The 20,530-nt window shown below is 48.6% G+C and overlaps 7 protein-coding genes and 1 non-coding gene across 8 annotated transcripts; 4 read left to right on the plus strand and 4 right to left on the minus strand.

Annotated features, from left to right (window-relative positions):
* Window positions 1–475: 475 nt before the first annotated feature.
* Window positions 476–947, minus strand: FPRO_00384 (uncharacterized protein; the record flags this gene model as incomplete). Its single annotated transcript, XM_031225451.1, has 3 exons — window positions 476–733; window positions 789–854; window positions 924–947. 3 exons carry the CDS (start codon window positions 945–947, stop codon window positions 476–478), a joined length of 348 nt encoding a protein of 115 aa, XP_031076086.1.
* Window positions 948–1,349: 402 nt separating this feature from the next.
* Window positions 1,350–5,414, minus strand: FPRO_00383 (uncharacterized protein; the record flags this gene model as incomplete). The annotated part of the gene is made up of 6 exons (XM_031225452.1): window positions 1,350–2,461; window positions 2,511–3,325; window positions 3,372–4,139; window positions 4,186–4,422; window positions 4,474–5,140; window positions 5,201–5,414. The coding sequence occupies 6 exons, from the start codon at window positions 5,412–5,414 to the stop codon at window positions 1,350–1,352; spliced, it is 3,813 nt and encodes a 1,270-aa protein (XP_031076087.1).
* Window positions 5,415–6,647: 1,233 nt separating this feature from the next.
* tRNA lies at window positions 6,648–6,746 on the plus strand. The gene is given in 2 exon segments: window positions 6,648–6,684; window positions 6,703–6,746. It is a non-coding gene; the product is annotated as a tRNA-Ser (tRNA).
* Window positions 6,747–9,544: 2,798 nt separating this feature from the next.
* Window positions 9,545–10,749, plus strand: FPRO_00382 (putative CYB2-lactate dehydrogenase cytochrome b2; the record flags this gene model as incomplete). The annotated part of the gene is made up of 2 exons (XM_031225453.1): window positions 9,545–10,663; window positions 10,717–10,749. The coding sequence occupies 2 exons, from the start codon at window positions 9,545–9,547 to the stop codon at window positions 10,747–10,749; spliced, it is 1,152 nt and encodes a 383-aa protein (XP_031076088.1).
* Window positions 10,750–12,046: 1,297 nt separating this feature from the next.
* FPRO_00381 (uncharacterized protein) lies at window positions 12,047–13,360 on the plus strand (the record flags this gene model as incomplete). Its single annotated transcript, XM_031225454.1, has 1 exon — window positions 12,047–13,360. One exon carries the CDS (start codon window positions 12,047–12,049, stop codon window positions 13,358–13,360), a length of 1,314 nt encoding a protein of 437 aa, XP_031076089.1.
* A 231-nt stretch (window positions 13,361–13,591) lies between these two features.
* FPRO_00380 (uncharacterized protein) lies at window positions 13,592–14,497 on the minus strand (the record flags this gene model as incomplete). The annotated part of the gene is made up of 1 exon (XM_031225455.1): window positions 13,592–14,497. The coding sequence occupies one exon, from the start codon at window positions 14,495–14,497 to the stop codon at window positions 13,592–13,594; it is 906 nt and encodes a 301-aa protein (XP_031076090.1).
* Window positions 14,498–15,197: 700 nt separating this feature from the next.
* FPRO_00379 (uncharacterized protein) lies at window positions 15,198–17,553 on the minus strand (the record flags this gene model as incomplete). Its single annotated transcript, XM_031225456.1, has 2 exons — window positions 15,198–17,485; window positions 17,541–17,553. The coding sequence occupies 2 exons, from the start codon at window positions 17,551–17,553 to the stop codon at window positions 15,198–15,200; spliced, it is 2,301 nt and encodes a 766-aa protein (XP_031076091.1).
* Window positions 17,554–19,312: 1,759 nt separating this feature from the next.
* On the plus strand, window positions 19,313–20,077 carry FPRO_00378 (uncharacterized protein; the record flags this gene model as incomplete). The annotated part of the gene is made up of 1 exon (XM_031225457.1): window positions 19,313–20,077. One exon carries the CDS (start codon window positions 19,313–19,315, stop codon window positions 20,075–20,077), a length of 765 nt encoding a protein of 254 aa, XP_031076092.1.
* Between the last annotated feature and the right edge of the window lie 453 nt (window positions 20,078–20,530).

Here is a 20,530-nt window from a genome sequence, read left to right on the forward strand (position 1 = left end):
AGAACCCCCCCCAATCAGCTAGTTAATTGGGCCTGCGAGGCTGCCATCACTGCCAAACACCGAGTCAATAGCTTTTACTTGCACAAAAACCTTTCATTATCTATTTATTATAGGGCAAACGAATATCTACCTGACTTATTGTATGTCTCGACATATACAAGATCACTTCGCTACAATACGGACGATATATCTTATTATAGGAGCAGAAATTGGCGTCTATATATGCATAACGACCTTGCTATTCTGTACAAGCTGAGATGTGGTATGGTTACATGCTCTAGATCTACCATCCAGAAGACGCTTCGATACACACTGCCCAATATCTTCCGCTCTACCGGTTCATATATGCCCACCCAAGGTCTCGTTACACGTTGAAGATAAGTATATGGTAGAAGAGATGCTCAATTTGATGTGGCAACTAACATTTACCTAACAAGTCTAATACAGACAGACGAACGATAGGGGCTCTCCATCCTCAGATTTGGTCTACACTGTTGGACCCTCCTCTCAGCTCCCTCTGAAGAGCCTCGACCGTTGCGTGAAGCTCTTTATACTTGTTTTCCAGAGCCCGAATAACCTCGGTGCTTTTCTTACACTGCTTCTCAAACTCCTCAAAAGTCCACCCCTCGGTCCTGGAGGCTCTACGCGACTGCTCGCAGAGGGCCAACCACCTGGCACCGCGACCCTGAGGTGAAGGACGTGGATACCGGTTCTTCCTCTTGTCAACTCTGGCCTGTTTTCTCAACTCAGCATCTATCGGAGGCGTATGCGTTGTTTCGCGGACTTACAGGTCTTTTGACATTGACACTCCCATCCTGAGGAGACTTGGCTGTGGATGGCTCCGCAAGCTGTGACTGTGATCGTTTAAGAGAGCCGTTAATACAAATAATGAACAAACAAGACGCTGAATGTATTTCACTTACACGTTCGTTCTCTTGCCCAGGCATTATCACAGGTCTGTTGGTAGATTGGAGGATGATTGAGTGTGGTAGTTGTGATGCAAGGTAAACGAGAGGAGATGATTGAGTTACAAGTACAAGTGACTGGAATGGGATATATACTTCTTTTTCTGGTCCTGTCCTCAAGTTATCTGGCAGAGAGGTTGATAGACAGAGACAAGGGGATGCATACATGGTGAGTTACTAGTATATGCACGTCGGCTGAGTGCTCGTATATCTGCCATCATCAAACCAATGACATGATGCACGTATACACTTGGCGCGATTGTTTGCACAAATAGGTACATGATTATAAACAGCACCATTCATATGTTTCGTGCTTAATGCGGGTATCCTAGTTTATTGCAGGTTTGTCGAATTCACATCACATCCTCTGTTGCGTTTACGGCCTCATCTTCCTGATGGACCTGATGCATCTCCCCGATTCATCTTCAAACTCTCTTCCATTGCCCGCTTCAACTCCTCGTCGTCTTCATCATCGCCGCCACCCGCTTCACCCTTCCCCTTTGCCATTTGTTTTCTATACTCCTCCTCCGCCAAGCTCTGTCGCTTGACGTACTCCATAACGATATCTTCCTCAGACCGCTGATTGCTTTCCTGTTCCATAGCTTCTCTCGACGCCGCAATGGCCCGTTCAAGCTCCTCGTCATTTTCTTCCCTCGGCGGGAGCGGCGGCGGAGGTTGGTTTCTGGAGGCTTCAATGGCTCGCTTGAGCTCCGCATCGTCTTCCTGGGTGGAGGTCTGGACGGGAGTTTGAGACACAGTATCCATTGCGTCAAGCTCTGGCACATCAGAATAGTCGGGCAACGGCACATCGTTGCCTAGACTCTGCTGGATCGCCTGTTCAACAAGGGCCTGATACTCTTCGTCCGTGATTTGGTAGTCGGCATCCTCGAAAATGGACGGATCCTTTAGAGGAAGCGGGCCTGCCTCACTTGACCCAACCTGCTGCCGAACAGCCTTGATGCTCTCACGGATAGCTGCCTCCACATGGGCGTCTTCCTCACTGTCGCCACGCGATGTCTCACGCACTGACGCCCGAATGGCCTTTTCAAGCTCGGGATCCTCAGATGGGCTGGTTTGTATACTTGCAGCATCATTTGCGTTTGATTGTGGGACAGGCGCGTCCAGGAATCCCCTCTTCCATGCATCCTTGTCGGCGTGAAGTTTCTTTCGTTCCTCAAAAGACATATTCTTAGTCTGTCTCCATCCTGTACGTGGCCGCTCGAACCCAGCCTCTGAGCTGTCGAGACGGGGCTCTTCAGGGCGCTTTCCTGCAACCTTTTCCTTTCTCTTCCACTGGTAGAAGTTCTTGAGGTCGAACTTGACGTTGTTCCACCTTTGAACAACATCTTCTCTTTCGCCTGGTGTTGCCTCGTGCATCTCTCGCTGACCCTGGGTAGCCCGTGACGAGGTGATATAGTTCTGGACACTCTTGGCAAAGTACTTCGAGACCTCTGCATTGACACCCTGCATGGTGTAAGCTGGAATGGCCCAGAAACCTGCTTTATGTCAGTACAACAATTCCTGACGCTTCGAAAACAAACTTACCGGCTGCCGGCTTCGCAATCAGACCTCCGATACCCTTGCCAAAACCTTTGACCAGCCCCTGGACTCCCTCCTTCTCGGCACCTTTCAAAGGCTGTGTTACCAGACCAGTGATGCCATCAAACAGGCCATAGCCAAACTCCTTGCCTGCGACCACAACTCCGGAGCCAACTCCTGTTACCTTTTCGACCGGACGAATAGTGTCATCATTATACAGCCTTGGCATGTTTCTGAAACCCCTGGCTAGTCCAAGACAGAAGTTCATTGGTGTTCTGGCACCAGTGGTCACAACCCGGCCAACTCCCTTTCCAGTTCCGACAGCTGCATTCACGTAGTTGACGGACGACGCACGACGCTGCTGCTGCTTACCAGCCGCTTCTTTGATCTGCTCTTTCCAAGATTTGTCATTGACAGATCCTTGGGTACTTGATTGGTCTGGAGACCAAGGACGAGAGGCGCTGGATGCTGTGTCACTCAGCGTTGGCTGTGAGGCATTGGAGTGAGCAGTAGTAGAAATGGTAGAGCCCAAAGTTTCTGTGTCTGCAATACTAGGTGCAGGCGTCGATCTTTTCTCCAACTCATTGCCCTGAGGTGCAGGGAGTGACGTCTCGCTTCCTGATGCCAGAGGGGTTGCACCATCCTGTGCTTCTCCCGCAGCCGAGTTTTTCTTCTTGGGCTGCGACATGCTCTTGAAAAGCTCCCTGGGCATATCGGCGATTGCCATTCCGATCCCTCCTATATCAGTGACAAGTGACAATGTGCAAGCAGAGATTGGGTCAGTCGGCTGTTCTTCCGTGTTGTACTCCGTCATACGGTATCTGTACATGTTAGCTCAACCCTGGCAGTTTCCATATCTCGACTTACAGTTTGAGGTCAGACCATTGCAGTAAACCTTGCTCAACCAACACTGCAGCCGCAAAAGCACTCAGCCTTACTTGACTTCTCCTTACGCGCCATGCTGCAGCTCGGCTTGGAGCCAAAGTACAACGCAACTTGTCCGTGTCCAGATGATCGTGGAAGCTCTTACCACCAACGTCAGTTCCTCGTTCTTCTCGAATTTTCTGACCCAGAATTTTGGCCTGCTCCAGAGTCTCCGGTTTGACACAAAATTTGATGGCTTCTGCAAGCTTCTCTGCTGTCAGTTGTTTGTAAGGAATGGGGTCGGGGCCAGCATTGGCTCTCGCTATCATAGCACCCCAGAATGGCTGATCACCGAAGAAGGGGACCACAAGAGTAGGTTTTCCGGCCTTGATACCAGCGGCAGTGGTACCAGCACCACCATGATGTACCACACATGAGACGTGCTCAAACAACCAGTCGTGAGGAACATTGCCAAGCATAAACACGCCATCAGGTTTACCAATATCATCAGCACCAAGTCCACCCCAGCCCTTGGAGACCAATGCCCTGACGCCTGAAAGTCTGACTGCCTCAAAGATCATCTCGGTCATGGCATTGGGGTCGTCGACAACGATGGATCCGAATCCGATGTAAACAGGGGGCGGGCCATCTCGAAGGAATGCTTCTAGGTCTGGATCAGGGGTGTATGAGGAAGCAAGATTGAGAAAGTAAAAGCCAGCAATGTCGATATGTCGTCCCCAATCATTGGGCTTGGGAATCAATGCTGGTGACCTGTACCAAGTTAGACATGTAATTGAAATGTGATAGAAGAACTGACCAGCAATATGTCCAAGAGATCTTGAGTCTTGCAAGAAGTCCAGGTGCCCAGATTAGTGAAAGTGGGGGGAGATCGAGTGCCTTCTCCCGGAACCTGTTGATGACATCTCCTAAGCCCTGCCATGTCATCATTTCGACTAGAGTGTACGACATATAGTTCGTCATCACGTCGTCTGTATTTGATGACTGGATATTTGCCAAGGGGTGTGGAAAGGCTCGTGTTGGGGACCAAGGCATGCTAAAGGGGCGATCAGTATTCAGCATCACTGCATCAAGGCAAGAAACTCACGTAAACATCATGTGCACTGGGATACCCAACTTTTCAGCAATATGAACATGAGCGAAGCTAGGAGGGTTCGCGATGAGAGCATCGGCAACAAAGGGCTCTTGACCAGGTCCGCCTGGCACCTCCAGAGATACGTCCAATGGAGCATTTGAGGCATGTGGTTTTGGTGGCGGACCGAGTCCGTCTCCCCCTTCGATACAAGATCGCCAACACCCCATAAGAATTTCTTGAATACCTTTTCGGCGTTTGCTTACTTCGCCACTTGTAATGGCATCAAAACCAGGCATGAGACCAGGGTGTTTGACCATAAATGCCATCAGTTCAGCAGGATCGCCACCAATACTGAAGAACTCGAGACCATTCTCCTCAATAAAGGGTTGGAAAGTAGGGTGAGTAGCTATTCGGACTCTGTGTCCGTAAGTATCCTTGAGAACCTTTCCCAGAGCGACAAAGGGTTGAACATCTCCACGAGATCCCACAATCTGGACGACGACATTGAGTTTGGGTGGTGGTGTTTGTCCGGGTAGACCTCCCAGACTAGGAGGGATATATGCAGGAGGAAGCTCAGGCTGTTCAGGCTCTGGTGCAAGTTGACCTTGAAGCGTTGGAGCGAGAAGGTCTGTAAGCCTCCTGTTCTTAGCATTGATATTAATATTGACTCGACCATCGCCTAGAGAATGACGCAGATTAGTTTATGTAAGTTTCATATGCAGAGACGTATGGTATGTACCGGTTATCGCTGCACCAGCGTCAAACCCAGGCTGTGAGAAATGAACCTGATCATGATTCTCTCCATAAGGGGGCGGTGCTCCATGTTCCTCAGCTGGGTTGATATCTGGTAACTGAAGGTCGTCTGAGGCTACAGCCCCTGTGTTTCTGTTATCGCCATCGCGGGGTTGATGCTGCCGACCCGCAGCAGCTTTTTCAACAACAATGCCTGCCATGGCAGCTGCTCACAGGTGATGAGAGGGTTGAGAGGAGACCTAAGCTTGGATGATCATTTGATAGTGAACAGTGAGACTTGTAGGTACCAGTTATAGATAATGCGATAAAGATGAAAGAGGTCGGCGGTTAACTTAATAGTGGCTAATGTTAGTGGGGGAGGGAAGTTGAAACAACGACGTCAGCGGATACGAATCAGGAACGAGGCAAGGATGTTAAGCTCTAAGCTACACGAGACCTAAATAAGCTGCGCTTGAATGCTTCCTATTCTGGTAAATTAATCGATCAATTTTGTTTCTCGGACTCGCATTTTGTGAGAGTGATTAATTGCTGTTAGTCGTGAGCTTACTCTTTCACTTACGCAAGCTGTGAAGCACGAGACCAATCGCGCCCGAATAGGACCTATATCGGCTTAGTGACTGTGATTCTGCCCCGTACGGAGTAAGTAGGCAGTCTTATAGCATCGTCCGTGTATAAGATAGGATACGACGGGAATAAGACCCTGCCGATCAAGGGATAGCCATTTTCTAGAACGAAATGCCTTGGCATCTGACGAATCTGCACAAATACTCTCGAAGCTATTGCATGGCTTGTGCTTATCCGCCCTTGTCCGTACGCAGCTCAGCCTCGACTTTCATGCCGATCTATATGTCGAAACTATTTGGCACTGACTTCTGAATTGTACCATCAATCTAAGCACATGCTGTGTCAGAACTACGACCCACTGTCAGATGATAATACAAGGTGGCCGAATGATTAAAGCGATGCTGTGCCATCTTGCACGAGACATTGAGGCATTGTGCTCAGACGTAGGCGAACTCTGCCTTTGTAGTATCGTCCAAGGTCACAATTGACCAGAATGAAGACTAACAGATGTACTCTTTTGTGGTACACCTCGGCTGTAAGTGGTGCGAGAACACTGTAGAGAGAGGAAGCAACTGGTTATACTATAATTGAAAGGTATCGTCTGAACCCACCTTATCTAAGTAGGTACTGAACTGACATCCTCAGCATTGACACAAGCGGAAACTGTACGATTTTCTGTTTGACATGGAGCCTAGATAAAACACTAGTAAAGAATCAGAAACAAGATGATTCGTTTTTGTCATTGAGAATAAAATCAAGTGTGATTTGTTGGGTTAAAGGCAGGCTGATGAACTTGATGACGAGCCGAATATGTTGTATTAATGAGGTATATAGTTTGGTACTATCTCTTAGCCTATATAAAAAAGTTAGTCACTTTGGCCGAGTGGTTAAGGCGATGCCCTGCTATCTCCGGAAAGCAAGGTTAGGCATTGTGTTCGCACGCGTAGGTTCGAATCCTGCAGGTGACGTTTCTTTTGAATTTTTGGCAGCCGAATTAACGATGTGATTCTTTGGAATACCTGCAAAGTTATTTATTGTTCATAGAGTTTTGCTTTGATCAAGTATTAAGCTTGTAGATCTCGACTAGCTCTTTCTGTTGGGCTTAATTGTTGTAATTATGGCTTGTGATAATCACTAATGCATTGTAAGTGGCAACCAGTCAAGCGAACTGTTATTAATTCGTGTACATGACAGTTGACAGTTGCACCGAGAACCATGTAGCATTTTGCGATCAGATCTGACAAGACTATATAACCTGGATGAGTGCGACTCTCACCCCAGAGATCATAGAGATATAACAGGATCATTATGATACCTGTGTATCTTGATATGATCGACAGCACGGACATAACCACAGTCGGGTGCTGAGACAACGTCTTATAGTGAGTGTCCCATCAGTCATTTGCAGGCATCGTACGGTGCAACTGAGAGAAGAAGTATTTCGACTCTCACAATTCGTCTGTAAATGATCAGAAGACCTGGATGTGTCTGAGATCTTGGCTTATTACCAGCCACCACGCTTCACAAATGATCCACCAAAAGACAATGTTTGATATTGTTTCTCTCCTATTATGGAAATATGCTCGTAGTCTCGGAGCTAGCATGCCCTCGTCGGACGGACGAGATGGACGACCGAACTGAATTTTTCCGACCAAGAGAGATTGTCGATGGTAGGGTTAATGGGTCTGGTCTCAGACGAAACAAGGCGGTCTATGATTGATCAATGCATTCATTCAGTTGGTCAGTGGCCATTAAATGTTCTGTTTGGCCTAAAGGCTTGTCATATTGTTGACATATCACCGGCAATGAACTTGTTTATTCAGTACAAGGCTTACTTGATGAATAACATCTGATCAAAGATCATAGATTGATAAGACGAAAGATCAAGGCTGAGCTTACGTGGGGGGTCGATTCTTTAGGCCGTTTGCGGCGCCATAGTTTCAACTCCAGGCGAGCGGGACGATTCTCTCTAACGAGAACCCGGCACTTGAGTGACTAACGGAATCTCTGCTGTGGCCGCTCCCGGCTCGACTAAGTCTGTTTCTGGCAGCTCCCAAGCAAAATTGACCGATAGCTTCAGGAACTGGCCGACGAGGAACTGACCGAGCAGGAATTCATGCCGAGATGAAGGGGACGTTTCCACTGAGAGTGTGACCCTTGGTATCTCGATATGGATGGATGATTTGATACCCTGTAAATATGCATTCGGAAGGCGTTTTCCGTTCCCTGCTCTGGAAATATTCTAGAAGACCAAGAGTGCACATGAAATAAAGAACTTGCATGGCGTGCCTACATACGTCCTTGTTTAGGTTGACTCGTCATGTCTCGTCTGCGCCTCATTTTCAACGTCATGCTCTGTCTGTTCTAGCTAAATTGGTTTATTAGACAAGCATAAAAACTCTAAATACGCATCAACCAAGATTACAAAACATGGTGGAGACTATACTCTGTATCCGAGTGGGATATCGAGAGTGACATCCATCCCAGCATTCGTCAAAAGATCCACCGAGAGATCCTTAACAGTGAGAGATTATTCAGTTCCTTGGTCTCATTTGATGTTGGCTTGTCATGTCCAGTGAAACAGACGGAGGATCAACCGGATACAAGATGCTCTATGCGTAACAGGGGATTGCCTCATATGGACCACGGATCCTTATGTGAGCATTAGTGATCCAAGACAAACTCTGCTAGTTTTGCCTCCCAAGGCCTGCCCTGATTGTTTGGTAATTTTCTAAGCTTAAATCACCTAAAGTTATCGTCAAACAAAACATTTCAGGTTCAACCGCCCAAGGGGGCTGAATGACTCGTTGCTTTGTTAATACCAACCACTAGAGAAACATATGTATGTACTCAGCAACTTTACTACTGTACAGTCAAGTCAATGCCCGATCTAGTAACCGTCTCCCGCGTTTTAAACTTCGGCGCTGTCGAACTATGCGATCGAGGTGTGAATGACATGAGTTACAGGGATCACCATGCCAAGAAACATGCTGTATCACTCCCAACATAGCCCTCCACATTATATCCCCCATCCCATCGTCGCCTCGAGAACGGATGAATTCTGAACCGGAGCATTGGGCCAAGTTGCCAAGACTGTGAATGCGCGTATATGACGAGTAATGTAGCATTCTTGATACCATATAGCAATAACGGGCAACAAACACCAAAGAGGAATGTAGTATAAACGAGAGGACCTTTGGTATCTTGTCACCATCACTATCACATACCTATCTACGGATACCTACCTACCTACTGTGTACAGTGTCCAAGTGCCCATACAGAAATCCTTTCACCTGTTACAGAAACGGATCAGATAGAGTAGAAGCTGCTACAGGTGCAATTTCGGTAGTGGACCCAAGACAGCGGCACTCCGATGCGTGGCTCATGCTCATGGTCTGGTCTGCCGTTGCATCGCATTACGTATCGATGTCATTGGTCTTGGTTAGTATCCCCATCTGTTAGACTTTGCAAGGAGGCTTGACATGTCAGTCGCACTAGCTAACTAACACAGACATAGCAGAGCAGAGCAGAGCAGATGGGTTCATTGTTAATCAAGACAAGGCAAACACCCTTGACCATGGCCATGACCTTGACCTTGACCATGGAAGACATGTTTCCGTAGTATTCGGTCTTGACATCAACTCTCATTCCCTAAAGCTTAAAAGAGCCGCTTCACCCTTCTGATCAACACTTGTTATTCCCCAGCCAGATCCCATCTCAAGACACTCTTTACTACCCATCACACACTCATTCTCATCACAATACAATGCGCACCCAGATCCTTACCAGCGCCCTCCTCTCGGGGGCCATGGCTGCTCGTCCTTTCCTCGAGCAGCCCGACACTGGTCTTGAGACCATCGTCGGCGATCTTCCCACCGGAAAGCTCCCCAAGCTCGAGCAGATGGTCGGCCTTCCTGACTTTGAGTGGGCTGCTAAGAACTACCTCCCCATCCAGAACTACACGTACTACCGCAATGGTGCTGCCGGCGAGTGGTCGTACCGCAACAACCTCGAGGTCTTCCAGCGTTACCGCTTCAAGCCCCGAACTATGGTTGATATCACAAACGTTGAGAACACTCTGCCCACCAAGATCCTAGGCCACAACTTCTCTGCTCCCTTCTTCATCAGCCCTTGTGCCAGAGCTGGTAACGCCCACCCTGATGCTGAGCTTAACCTCATGAAGGGTGCTGGTGAGGGTGACATTCTCTACATGCCTGCTCTCTACGCCTCTCTTACCATTGAGGAGATCGCCAAGGCCAAGTCCGAGGGCCAGGTCGTCTTCCAGCAGCTCTACCTCACCTCCAACGACACCGAGACCCAAGAGCTCCTCGATCGCTCCGAGAAGGCTGGTGCTGCTGCCATCGTCTTCACAGTCGACTCTGCTGCTGACGGCAACCGACACCGCGCTGCTCGATTCGGTGTTGGTTCAGCCGACTCCGACTACTCCTACATCACCTGGGACTACTACAAGAAGCTCCAGAAGATGACCAAGCTCCCTGTGATCATCAAGGGTATCGGTTCTGCTGCCGATGCTAAGCTTGCTGTTCAGCACGGCGCTCCCGCTATCATCCTCTCCAACCACGGTGGTCGTCAGCTTGATGGCAGCCCGTCTGGTCTTGAGGTCGCTCTCGAGATCCACCAGGAGGCCCCTGAGGTCTTTAAGAAGATCGAGGTCTACGCTGACGGTGGTGTCCGATATGGCGCCGATGTCCTTAAGCTTCTTTCTCTCGGTGTCAAGGCTGTTGGACTCGGACGTCCTTTCATGTACGCCAACGTCTTCGGTGTCGATGGTGTCAAGAAGGTCATCGACCTTCTCAAGCACGAGATTGCCATTGACGCTGGTAACTTGGGTGTCCCCGATATCCAGAAGATCAACCCCAGCTACGTAAGTTTAGATTTGAATGTTCATGTCTGATCAATCGCTAACAACATGTTTAGGTCAAGTGGCAATTCAACAACTGGAACCAGTAAATATGCATTGCGATGGCGTTGGGTTGTTGGGTTGTTGAGCTGTGGTGCTGGTACATACACATCTTGATTCAATTGTTTATATTTCATCATACATATAGATCCAGGAACATAGAGCATGAATCTTTCTATCATTTCATCTGCTAGTCCGAATCTTTTGTGAAACTCGGACCTTGTGGTCCAATTGTGTCACTTCACAAGGTGTATCTTGATGATTAGTGGGCATTATATGATGAACTTACTTGGCTTCTCTCTTGTGCCTTAGTCAACAATTCACTATTTCTTTGCTGTCCATGATATGACAAATTGAAGCGAACAAGGGGTAGCATCCGTAGGCCCGTCTATGTTTATGTTGCCGACATATAACACAGATAAAGCGTATTGATATTCTAGAAATCCGATTAGTTGACATGCAAGACATGCATATGCAGGTGCAGCTTTGAAACACATAAATCATCCTCTATGGCATACGGAATAATCCCCCGTTCCCGATATGCGCCGTGTCTTGTACATGTGAGAGTCATATCATGTCGAATGATCAGTTCCAAAGGGATTTTTCGAAGGAATGATTTATTTAGAATATCACTGTAATTTGTTCAAGTGTCCTGTCATGGTCGGATTGAGTGATTGCGGCTTACAATCAGCCCTCATCCCGGCCCCGATCCGGCCGGCTCCGGGTGTTTCCCGACTTCAACCGGAGCGGTTGTCCGGAGGCAGCATATTCCCTGCTACAAAAAAAAACAAAACAATGACCACCTGAGCTGGAGACGTGTCCCTTTGTTTACAGCTCCAGCTTCTTGCAGATAATGTCACATTCCGTGAAGCATCGAGAGCCTATAGATTCGTGATTCAGGTGGAACACAGGCCTTTCAGCTCTTATGTCGTGCAGTTACATACATGGATCATCCATCTACGATCTCCCGGCGGCCCCACGGGGCGGTATGGCCCGAGTTACCATCCGACAGGATAGTGCATTGTTGTACTGTTGAGGTTGAGTTATAAATACTCGGAGATATCCTGAGCCCGGTCTCATTTCTGTTCTTGTCTGGTTTGGTTGGCTATTGATTATCAGTCCATGTGCTTCTTTGACCATTTAACTTATAAAGAACCCTACCAAACTTGCATGGTATTTAGATCTCCCAACACAATCTCTCCATAAGCTCTCACAATAGCCGGCTGTACCCCAGTCATCCTTGTCACTTCGATCCCGGGCCTGCCACTTTACAAGACAAATCTTGACCAGCTTCCTATCGACAGTTCACAGATAGTCTTAACCTCGAGCAATTCACCATAAACCAAAATGCCTGGATCTATCAAGTCTCTCAAGCGCCGGCCTACAGCCAAGTCAGCTGCCAAGCGCATTGGCCGAATGTTCAAGCGTACAAACAGCGATGGCCCTGAGGCCACTTCACCAGCAGACTCGGGCTTCTCCAAGGACTCGTTTGACAGTTCTCGAGTTTCTACATCGTCTCGATTCTCTACGTCTTCACGTATGACTACAAAGGAGAATGTCGAGCAGCCTCGCCCTTCTGTATCTCGGTACGACACTGCACCACCGAAAGAACGCGAAGTGGTACCCCCTCACCCGTTCTTCTCGTCCAACTCAGAGCCGCTTCTTGAGCATGGGAAGCCTGTTGGCCCTGACATGCCAGTTCAAACTGAAGTAGTGATTGAGCCTGGGGCGTTACCTTCACCTGTAGACAAAGAGTCCAAGGATGAACACAAACAGCCCGACACAAACTCTCCAAAGCAGCCTGAGCCCGTCGAGACACCCAAGAGTATCGAGAAGGCAACAGAGCCACTTGATCGAGTCACTACTCCTAAGCAAGCACCGCGACCTTTGCCGGAGCCCCCGGCAAAGAAGAATTTACTCCCTGAACCCGAGTCGCCGATTCTCCCAAGAAAATTTAGAGAGGAGTCTAAGGTCACCCCTCAACCAATGCCCAAATTCGAAGAGAAGATAACACAGAAGTCTGAGCCAAAGATTGAACCCAAGACAAAAGCTGAGCCAGTCAAGAAGACGATAGCTCCACCTCCGACTGTGGAAGATGAGCCAGAGCCTATCGCCATGCCCGTCAAGGAACAACCGAGACCGAAGTCCAAAGCTGAAGTCAAACACAACCCTCCCAAAGTCGACCATCAGACGGTGTCTAAGGCTCAGCATAAGGATTTCCAGCCAAAGATGGAGCCCAAGGTCCAACCAAAGACTCAGACTCATAAGAAGAGCACACCTGTTCAACCTCCTCATACTCCTGAAGTCACTCAAAAGCCATCAAAGGCACCATCTCCAGAAATACCGGCTACCTCATCACCCCAAAATGTTCCCACGATGCCATCCACTATAGCAACATCTTCTGCCCCAAGGGTTGCTTCTATCCCCAACACAGCATCGGTTCCAACATACTCAGTCACTCTTAGCACCTCAACAGTATTTGTACCCAAGACAGCCCCGGCTCCTTACACAGCTCGAGCACCTACGACGGCCCCAGCTCCGATCATAGCGACAGCACCCAAAGTTGTCATGTCAATGCTTGGCTGGACTTTACCAAAGCCTGCCCCGATCCCTAAACAAGCTCATTCTCCGGCAACCTCGTGGATCGTGTCTCCTGCTTGAGATTTGATGATTGGTTAACTGCTATAATTCGAAGTTTCCTTTGTATGATGCCCGTCATGATTAAATAATTCTTTCCGTGTAATTTATCAAGATTGACCTAGGATAAGCAATAAAACAACCCAACAAACTTGAACCTCAACTATGCCTAACTTTGAGGTTTATTGTCTTGACGCTGATCCGATAATGCAATGTGATTCATGTTTTCATTCCTATACGGCCTATGTTTACTACTTAATCCAAGGTCTTCTTAAGAAACCCTTGTGAAATCAAGCCCTGAACGAAAGCAACGACCCCTTTAATAGCGACAGGTTCGACAGTTCCCTGTACATCTTGTGAAGGGTCAAATGATGCAATCGTCAACGATACCGGCTTTGTCTTTGACGGGATCATCTTGAAGCATTTCTCCAGATCATCTTCCAGCAATCCACCATGCGCAGAAAACTTGTTGACAATACCGACAGAAATGTCGAGAGCGTCAAGATCCAAGTGCACCATAGTCTGATCAAACTTCTTCTCATCAAGGACCTTGCCAAGCTCACCCTCAAAGTCAACATGATGATCTAAATCTCCCCAAATGACGGGGAATCCAGCCTCCTCGACTCGAGAGCGCTCAAGGTCTGTCACATCTCGCATGCCGCAGTGCACAAGGTTTTGCTTGAGATCCATGGCCTCGAATCCCTTGATGCTAGTCAAGAGAGTCTTCCAGCACAGACCTGCCATCATTGCAACTGGCATTGAGTCAAGATATCCACTCTTAAGAACATCAGGCGTGTTGAAGTCGTCGTGGGCGTCGAACCAAATACAAGAAGGTATTTTCCCAAGCGCAGCCGTTAAGCCGGCTTGAACACCGACAGTGGCGGAACAGTTACCAGCCAAAATGATAGGGAACTCACCCGAGCGAGCGATATTGGCTACACCTAGGGAAGTGCGACGCAAAACCTCGAAGAGTCGACTGATATCACCGTCAAAGTCATCGATAGGATCGATCTCGTGCACGTTGACACTCACGCCGAGGTTTCGAATTGCGTCGACGAAGCCGGCATAGAGGAGGGCTTTCGGTCCAGCACCGACAGCAACATCTTCGATACCAAGGTGATGTGGAGAACAGAGAACGGTTATGGATTCTGCGGGAGACATGTTGTGTATGATCAAGAATGTGTGCGTAGAGTAAGGCTTCTTGTGAGCTAGTGGTGTTGACTCATAACAATGGAATCTTATCCGATGGCCTAATCAGAGTACACGGAGAGATATGAATAGTTTGAAAATAAATGGAAAACAAGTAGTAATCAAGCGATGACTTAGGTAGTGTTTCTTTTATATATGTGATCATGGTAACTCCTTGACCCTTGCCAAAGCCGGAGTAGTATGGATATCAGGCAGGTATCTCCAAGGCTTTAACCAATCATTGACAAATCAAAGAAAAGGACAATACAAGGTAGTCCTTGCTTTGATTCTCCGAGAATCATGTCGTTCTTACCTTGGGCCTGACAGAATCGGGTTCAAGGTTGAGTCACAGAGTAGTCACTGGCAGCTGTGGCTTTGACTCGTCCACTGAAGGGCGCGCATTCTGACAAACACCATTGATCGATCAATGACTGCAACTCCACAGACTGACCCATGGCCTAGACCCGGAGATCCCAGTCAATACTACTTAGCACGTTCGCTCACCCAATCGAATGCTTTTCAAGACTCGTTGAATTCAAATCTAGTAGCTGTCTTCTTCCATCCAGAAACACCCCTAACCCAAAAGTCAATTGAACATATTCCTGAGTCCTCTGCTACACGGGTCTATCCCGTCCAACCTGTTGAACCAAAGCGCCAGCTAAAAAGAAACCACTCATGCGTACTCCAGTGTGTCGCCCCCTCGGCGCTCTCCAAACAGATATGCTGCCTCGAGACAGAATCGTCCATGTCCTCTTTCCATGCGTCTTTCGCTGCCGTAGCAGATCAAAACTGCGTCAACGATACCGCTCAGGATACCTTCCATTGCGCCCATAACAGAGTATCCAATGAAACTAGCCATCATACCCACGACATAGGCGTAAGCAGAGCCACGGACACCCACGCCATCTGGCAGCTGAATTCGAAGCTGCTTAGCGGTAATTACCCAACCAGCAAAACCGAGACCAGTAGCCATGATAAGTCGCGTTGCCACAAGTAACAGCTTGGCAAGTCGATAGGGCAAAAGTCCATTAGGCTGTCCGCGACTTCGCAAAGCCCGAGGAGTCAACGTAGTTGTAGGAACCGTCGGGGATACAAGCTCCATCTGGTCCAGGCCCCTGGCTGAAGTAGCAAGATTCTGAGAGTGTATAGCAGAATAAGTAATAGTCAGCGGGTTCATCAATGCAATGACCGGCGTGGGGATCCAAAATGAAGCAATATTTGTGACGGTAGCTCCGAGTTTCCTTGGTAGGAAAATCAGAGGTGCTCGAATCAGCAGAGACAGAAGAGTTGATTCGCAGAGACTGCCAAAAATGGTCGTGAGGGCATGGTTGAGAGCAGCCGAAACAATCTCGCGCGAAGGCGTAGCAGGCCCAGCATTACGGTGAAAGTACCACTGGGATACTGTTGCGGCCGTGGTAGCACGATGAACAGCATTGATCACCGAGACTGTCCACATATAGAGGAAGATGAACGCGGCCCCAAGCCACCAGCTTGAAAGCTGAATTACGAAACGGAGCATAGACTTGCTGAAATGACCGCCCATAAAGACCCTGGTAAACATAGCGAGCCATGCCCAGGTCCACACGACAATCAAAGCCAAACATCCGAAACCGACGAAAAGGAGTGCTGAGTTCTGGGCGAGAATGCGGCTGGAAAACTGAAGAATCTCGATCGCCTGTTGGATAGCGCGTCGTCCTCGGACTACAAGCCAAATCCATAATATGCAAGAGATTGCAGGGATTATGGAAGCCCACCTCATAACGGAATCCTGGAAACTGCTTCCATGCCATCGGCCTTTGAAAGACGACACAAAGGAGTATATCGAAAAGGAGAACAGAATGACTGGTACCGCAATCAAGATCACGCTGACCAGTGGCCGCACAAACGATCGTAGGGCTGCCAGCCATATGAACGATACAAACACAGCCACTACCGTATCCACCGCAAGCATATGAAATGACTTTTGTAGTGTAGTGTAAATTGTATCGCCGACCGGGCTTTTCCGTGGTGATGTGTGAAGCCACACCAAGAAGAATGTTGAGAGCATGCCAGCAAGACTGATTAAGAAGATCCAAGCAAAGAAGGGATCATGCCGAAAGATTTCGCCCTCGATGTATTGGAATGTCGTTTGTATAGGCTCTTCCTCCTGGGGGGCGCCTCGCTGTATACTGGCATCGGTCTCTGTCGTAGACTCTCGCCTTGCCATAAATGGTGTTCGTTCTGTATCCGTACCCTTAAATTGCTGGAAAGCAGGAGGACTGCTTTCTCGTGGAGTTTGTCCTCCCAAAAGCGAAGCCGGAGGGTCCTCATCTGGATCATCTTGCGACTCGAGTCCCACGTCAACCATTTTGCCTTTAACATCGGTTCCATGACTACTGTCTCGGTCTAGACTCGAACGAGCATCGTCTTCGGCTTCTTCTCCTATGGTATCTCTCGCAAGTCCTGGGCGGTGAGTGCTTCTTGTTCCATTCCAACTGCTTCGAATACCGCGGCGCATGCTCATATCTCGATATGGGTCGTCGTGATTCAGGCTGTCCTCCAAAGATCCCCGGCTATGGGCGTCGGATTCAACACTATCGGCGAGTTTGCTGGCAGCTGCTACCCGTCTTGACCTCTGGAGAGCAAACATATCGGCAGCCTCTCGGTCCCTCTCTTCCTCGTCGTCCTCTTCCCGAAATTCGTCCAGAGTGCTGTGGAATAGTGGTGCATCCTGGGCAGCTGATATGCGCGATGCGAAAGCTAATTGACCAAACCGAGACCCAGCGCCGGTTTGTTGATATGGGTTTCCTCCATAGCCCCGACCCAAGAAAGATCTACTTGGTCCATTTCCTCGTCCTGTTTCGCGCTGATTTCGTGTGGAGCGAGATGGCCACTCTGATTGTCGTGGAGGATTGTCGTTGTTATCGGCTTGTCCGAAGTTCGATAGCCTGGATTGTGACTGGGCTAAGAACTTCGATGCATCTAGAGAACCAAGTTAGCTTGCTTGCAAGACGGCGTAGGGAATAATAGAACATACACTCCGAAAACATCGCGCGGTCTCGACTCCTTCCGCCTCACGTGCTGGCAAAGATGTAGGAACCAGTCCTTGTTGATGTAGATATCTGGCGTGACGTAAATACGGTGATAGGCAACCACAGGTATCGCCGTGTAAGCGCAGAAGACGACTGTTGTTTGGATTACCGGATCGCAATAATGGAGACTGGTAGATGGAAAGCGGAGGTGGTGAGGAGATAAAACTGTCGTCCAGGCAAAAGTAAAAAATCACGGCTGAGATGCAGATGAATGAATGGCTGGTTGTTAAAAGGTTAAGGTAGAGCGTGGAAGTACCCGACCCAGTCCAGGTCATGAGGCGAGGCGGCAGATGGCATATGGACGGTCCGGGGCTTATCAGCGAATGAGTCGCTGACCGATTGCGTCCATCCCCAGTGCAGTCAGTACCAGAAGTGCCTAGGCAGATCCGCTGGGAGGACCCCTGTTAGTGGACCAAGGGACCTTAACGGACAGAGCCACCTGGGCAGGCGGTCAATGACCTGAAGACGCGAGCACCTCAGGCGCCACAGGCGGGAGGCACACGACATGTCTAACAAGTATCGGCTGGAGTCAAAGAGCGGGTTGAGATACCTTCACGTGAGGTATTGCATCAAAGATGCACGCAATCACTCTCGTTTATTTAGTATTCAACTCCACTTTGTTGACGATTCTTTGACTCTCTGCTATTGCCACCAAACAGTTGCGATAGTGATCGTCTTTGTTGACGAGCAACCCGTATCTCATTCACATCTTCTTCATTGTTTTGAAACTCTCTTGACTCGTCGCTACTTGCCAAATTAAATCAAGCTTCGATTGGTCTTGTGACACTTTGAAGATCTCTGAGTCTCACTCAGTCCTCACGCGGAGGCAATTTGCTTGCCATATCAAACACAGCGACAGATGACTTTTACTGTGTCAAAGAAACAGATCAAACGACTCTAATCTCAAAGATAGTAGTTATAGATACATTCACTTATATATACTTATCAAAGACGAAGCACATCAACTGACCCAAAGACCCGAAAACTAACAAGACGTTATCGATCCATTCCCCTTGCGTCACCGATAACCACCAAGAAACCTCTAATCCCCATTCGGAGAGGGCCTTTCAGGCACGAGGTGCAGCACCAAAGCACCCTCGAGGTTCCACTGATACTGGATCTGATCTGATCTGCTTGGTCGTCGAGTTGCTTCACTGAGTTAGCTTGCCTGCTTGTGTCGTACAATGCTGTAACTCGTGACAGCTCAGCATCTCAAACCATAGCCACAGGCCCCAACATCTGACTTGTGCTACTCTCCAGTTCCCTCCTCATAGCGTGCCATGTTTTCTGGCATTGTATTTCTACTAATTATGATCTGTAAAAACACAGTATTTGTCTCATTTACACTATTTTGCTCTTATCGTCATTCCGTGACTATCGCCATCTCTAAGTCTGAATTTAGCCCGCCCGGAGCCACCTTTAGCTTCTAGCTCCCTCAGATAAACCACCCAGCTTCTTCCTCCAACCCTAAATTTCTACCACTTACAACCCATCCATTCTCATTACCAAGTCACGCTCACGAAACACCAGCATCACCGAATCAGACACTTCTCTTATCTTACTTTGTACCTCGGGTTTGACGTCGCACCACCGCAAAGGACAGCTTGCACGTGCTTCACTCCATCCTCTTTAGCTCGAGGAAACCAAGCCCATTGATCAGCTCTTCTCCAACGAACCTCTCTTCTTCAATTCTCATCAGCCTTCTCAGTCTCTTCTCATGTCGACCACACCGTGGGATTACATCGCCAAACTCGTCTGCATCGGCGACTCAGGATGCGGCAAGTCTAGTCTTACCATCCGTCTCTGCGAAGGACGCTTTTCGCCCCATCACGACGTCACCATTGGCGTTGAATTCGGCTCCCGTATCGTCCCCGTCGGCCCTCCCCACGCAAAAATCGGCGCTGCCAACTCTTCAGACCCCGATAACCAGGACCAAGAAGCCGACGGTCTTCCTGAACCTCCTCGGGATGACTCCAACACGCCCCAGAAGCATATGAAGCTTAGTCTTTGGGACACAGCTGGTCAGGAGACATACAAGTCTGTCACTCGATCTTACTTCCGAGGCGCAAGCGGTGCCTTGTTGGTCTTTGACCTGTCTCGAAAGCAAACCTTTCAGCATGTTACAGACTGGCTTAACGATCTACGACAGATCGCCGAGCCCGATATTGTGGTTATCTTGGTTGGTAACAAGGCAGATCTGACACAACAGGAGGACAACAAGCGTGAGGTCACACGCGAGGAGGCAGAGGAGTGGGCCAAGCGTAATGGCGTTATGGAATACGTTGAGACAAGCGCAAAGAGTGGCGAGAATGTGGAAAAGGCTTTCATGCGGGTAGCAGAGAGGATATACAACAACATCCAGGCGGGCAAGTACGATCTTAATGACAGAAGATCCGGGGTCAAGGGTGCAGGCGCTGGTGGAACTCGCCAAGTCAAGCTATCTGGAGATGCCAGTAAGTCAGCGGGAGGTGGCTGTTGTTAGAGGACAACAACCCAGGACAAGCGAAGAGGAGGACACAAATGATCTACAGACACACGACGCATCATGATACCCAGTCAGCCAGCAAACGTCGTCATCATCGAACAAGTGTATGAAAAGCTCAATATGAATTGTACACAATAATGCATAATACATTGCTGGCCTTACCGAGGCCACCTTTATTAAGGGCAACAGAAATGACAATATCATAGCATTACCGAAACAAGATCCATCCGTAACTGCCTTATTCCGTTGATCCTGTTTCGTCTTTTCTCCCTTCATTCCTTGCTTTGATTTCCCAACAAATCCCGCGGCCCGTCTTTTACATGAGTTCCCCAGTTCTATATCCTTGCAGCACGTTTTCGAAATCGAATAACACTAAACATGTCTGCATGGCGGTGCATGAGACAGCTCGTCTAGATCACTGTGTGGTCGAAAAAAGAGATTGCTCAAAAC

This window comes from Fusarium proliferatum (assembly GCF_900067095.1).
Source record: "Fusarium proliferatum ET1 genome assembly, contig: FPRO_scaffold001, whole genome shotgun sequence".
NCBI lineage: Eukaryota > Fungi > Ascomycota > Sordariomycetes > Hypocreales > Nectriaceae > Fusarium > Fusarium proliferatum.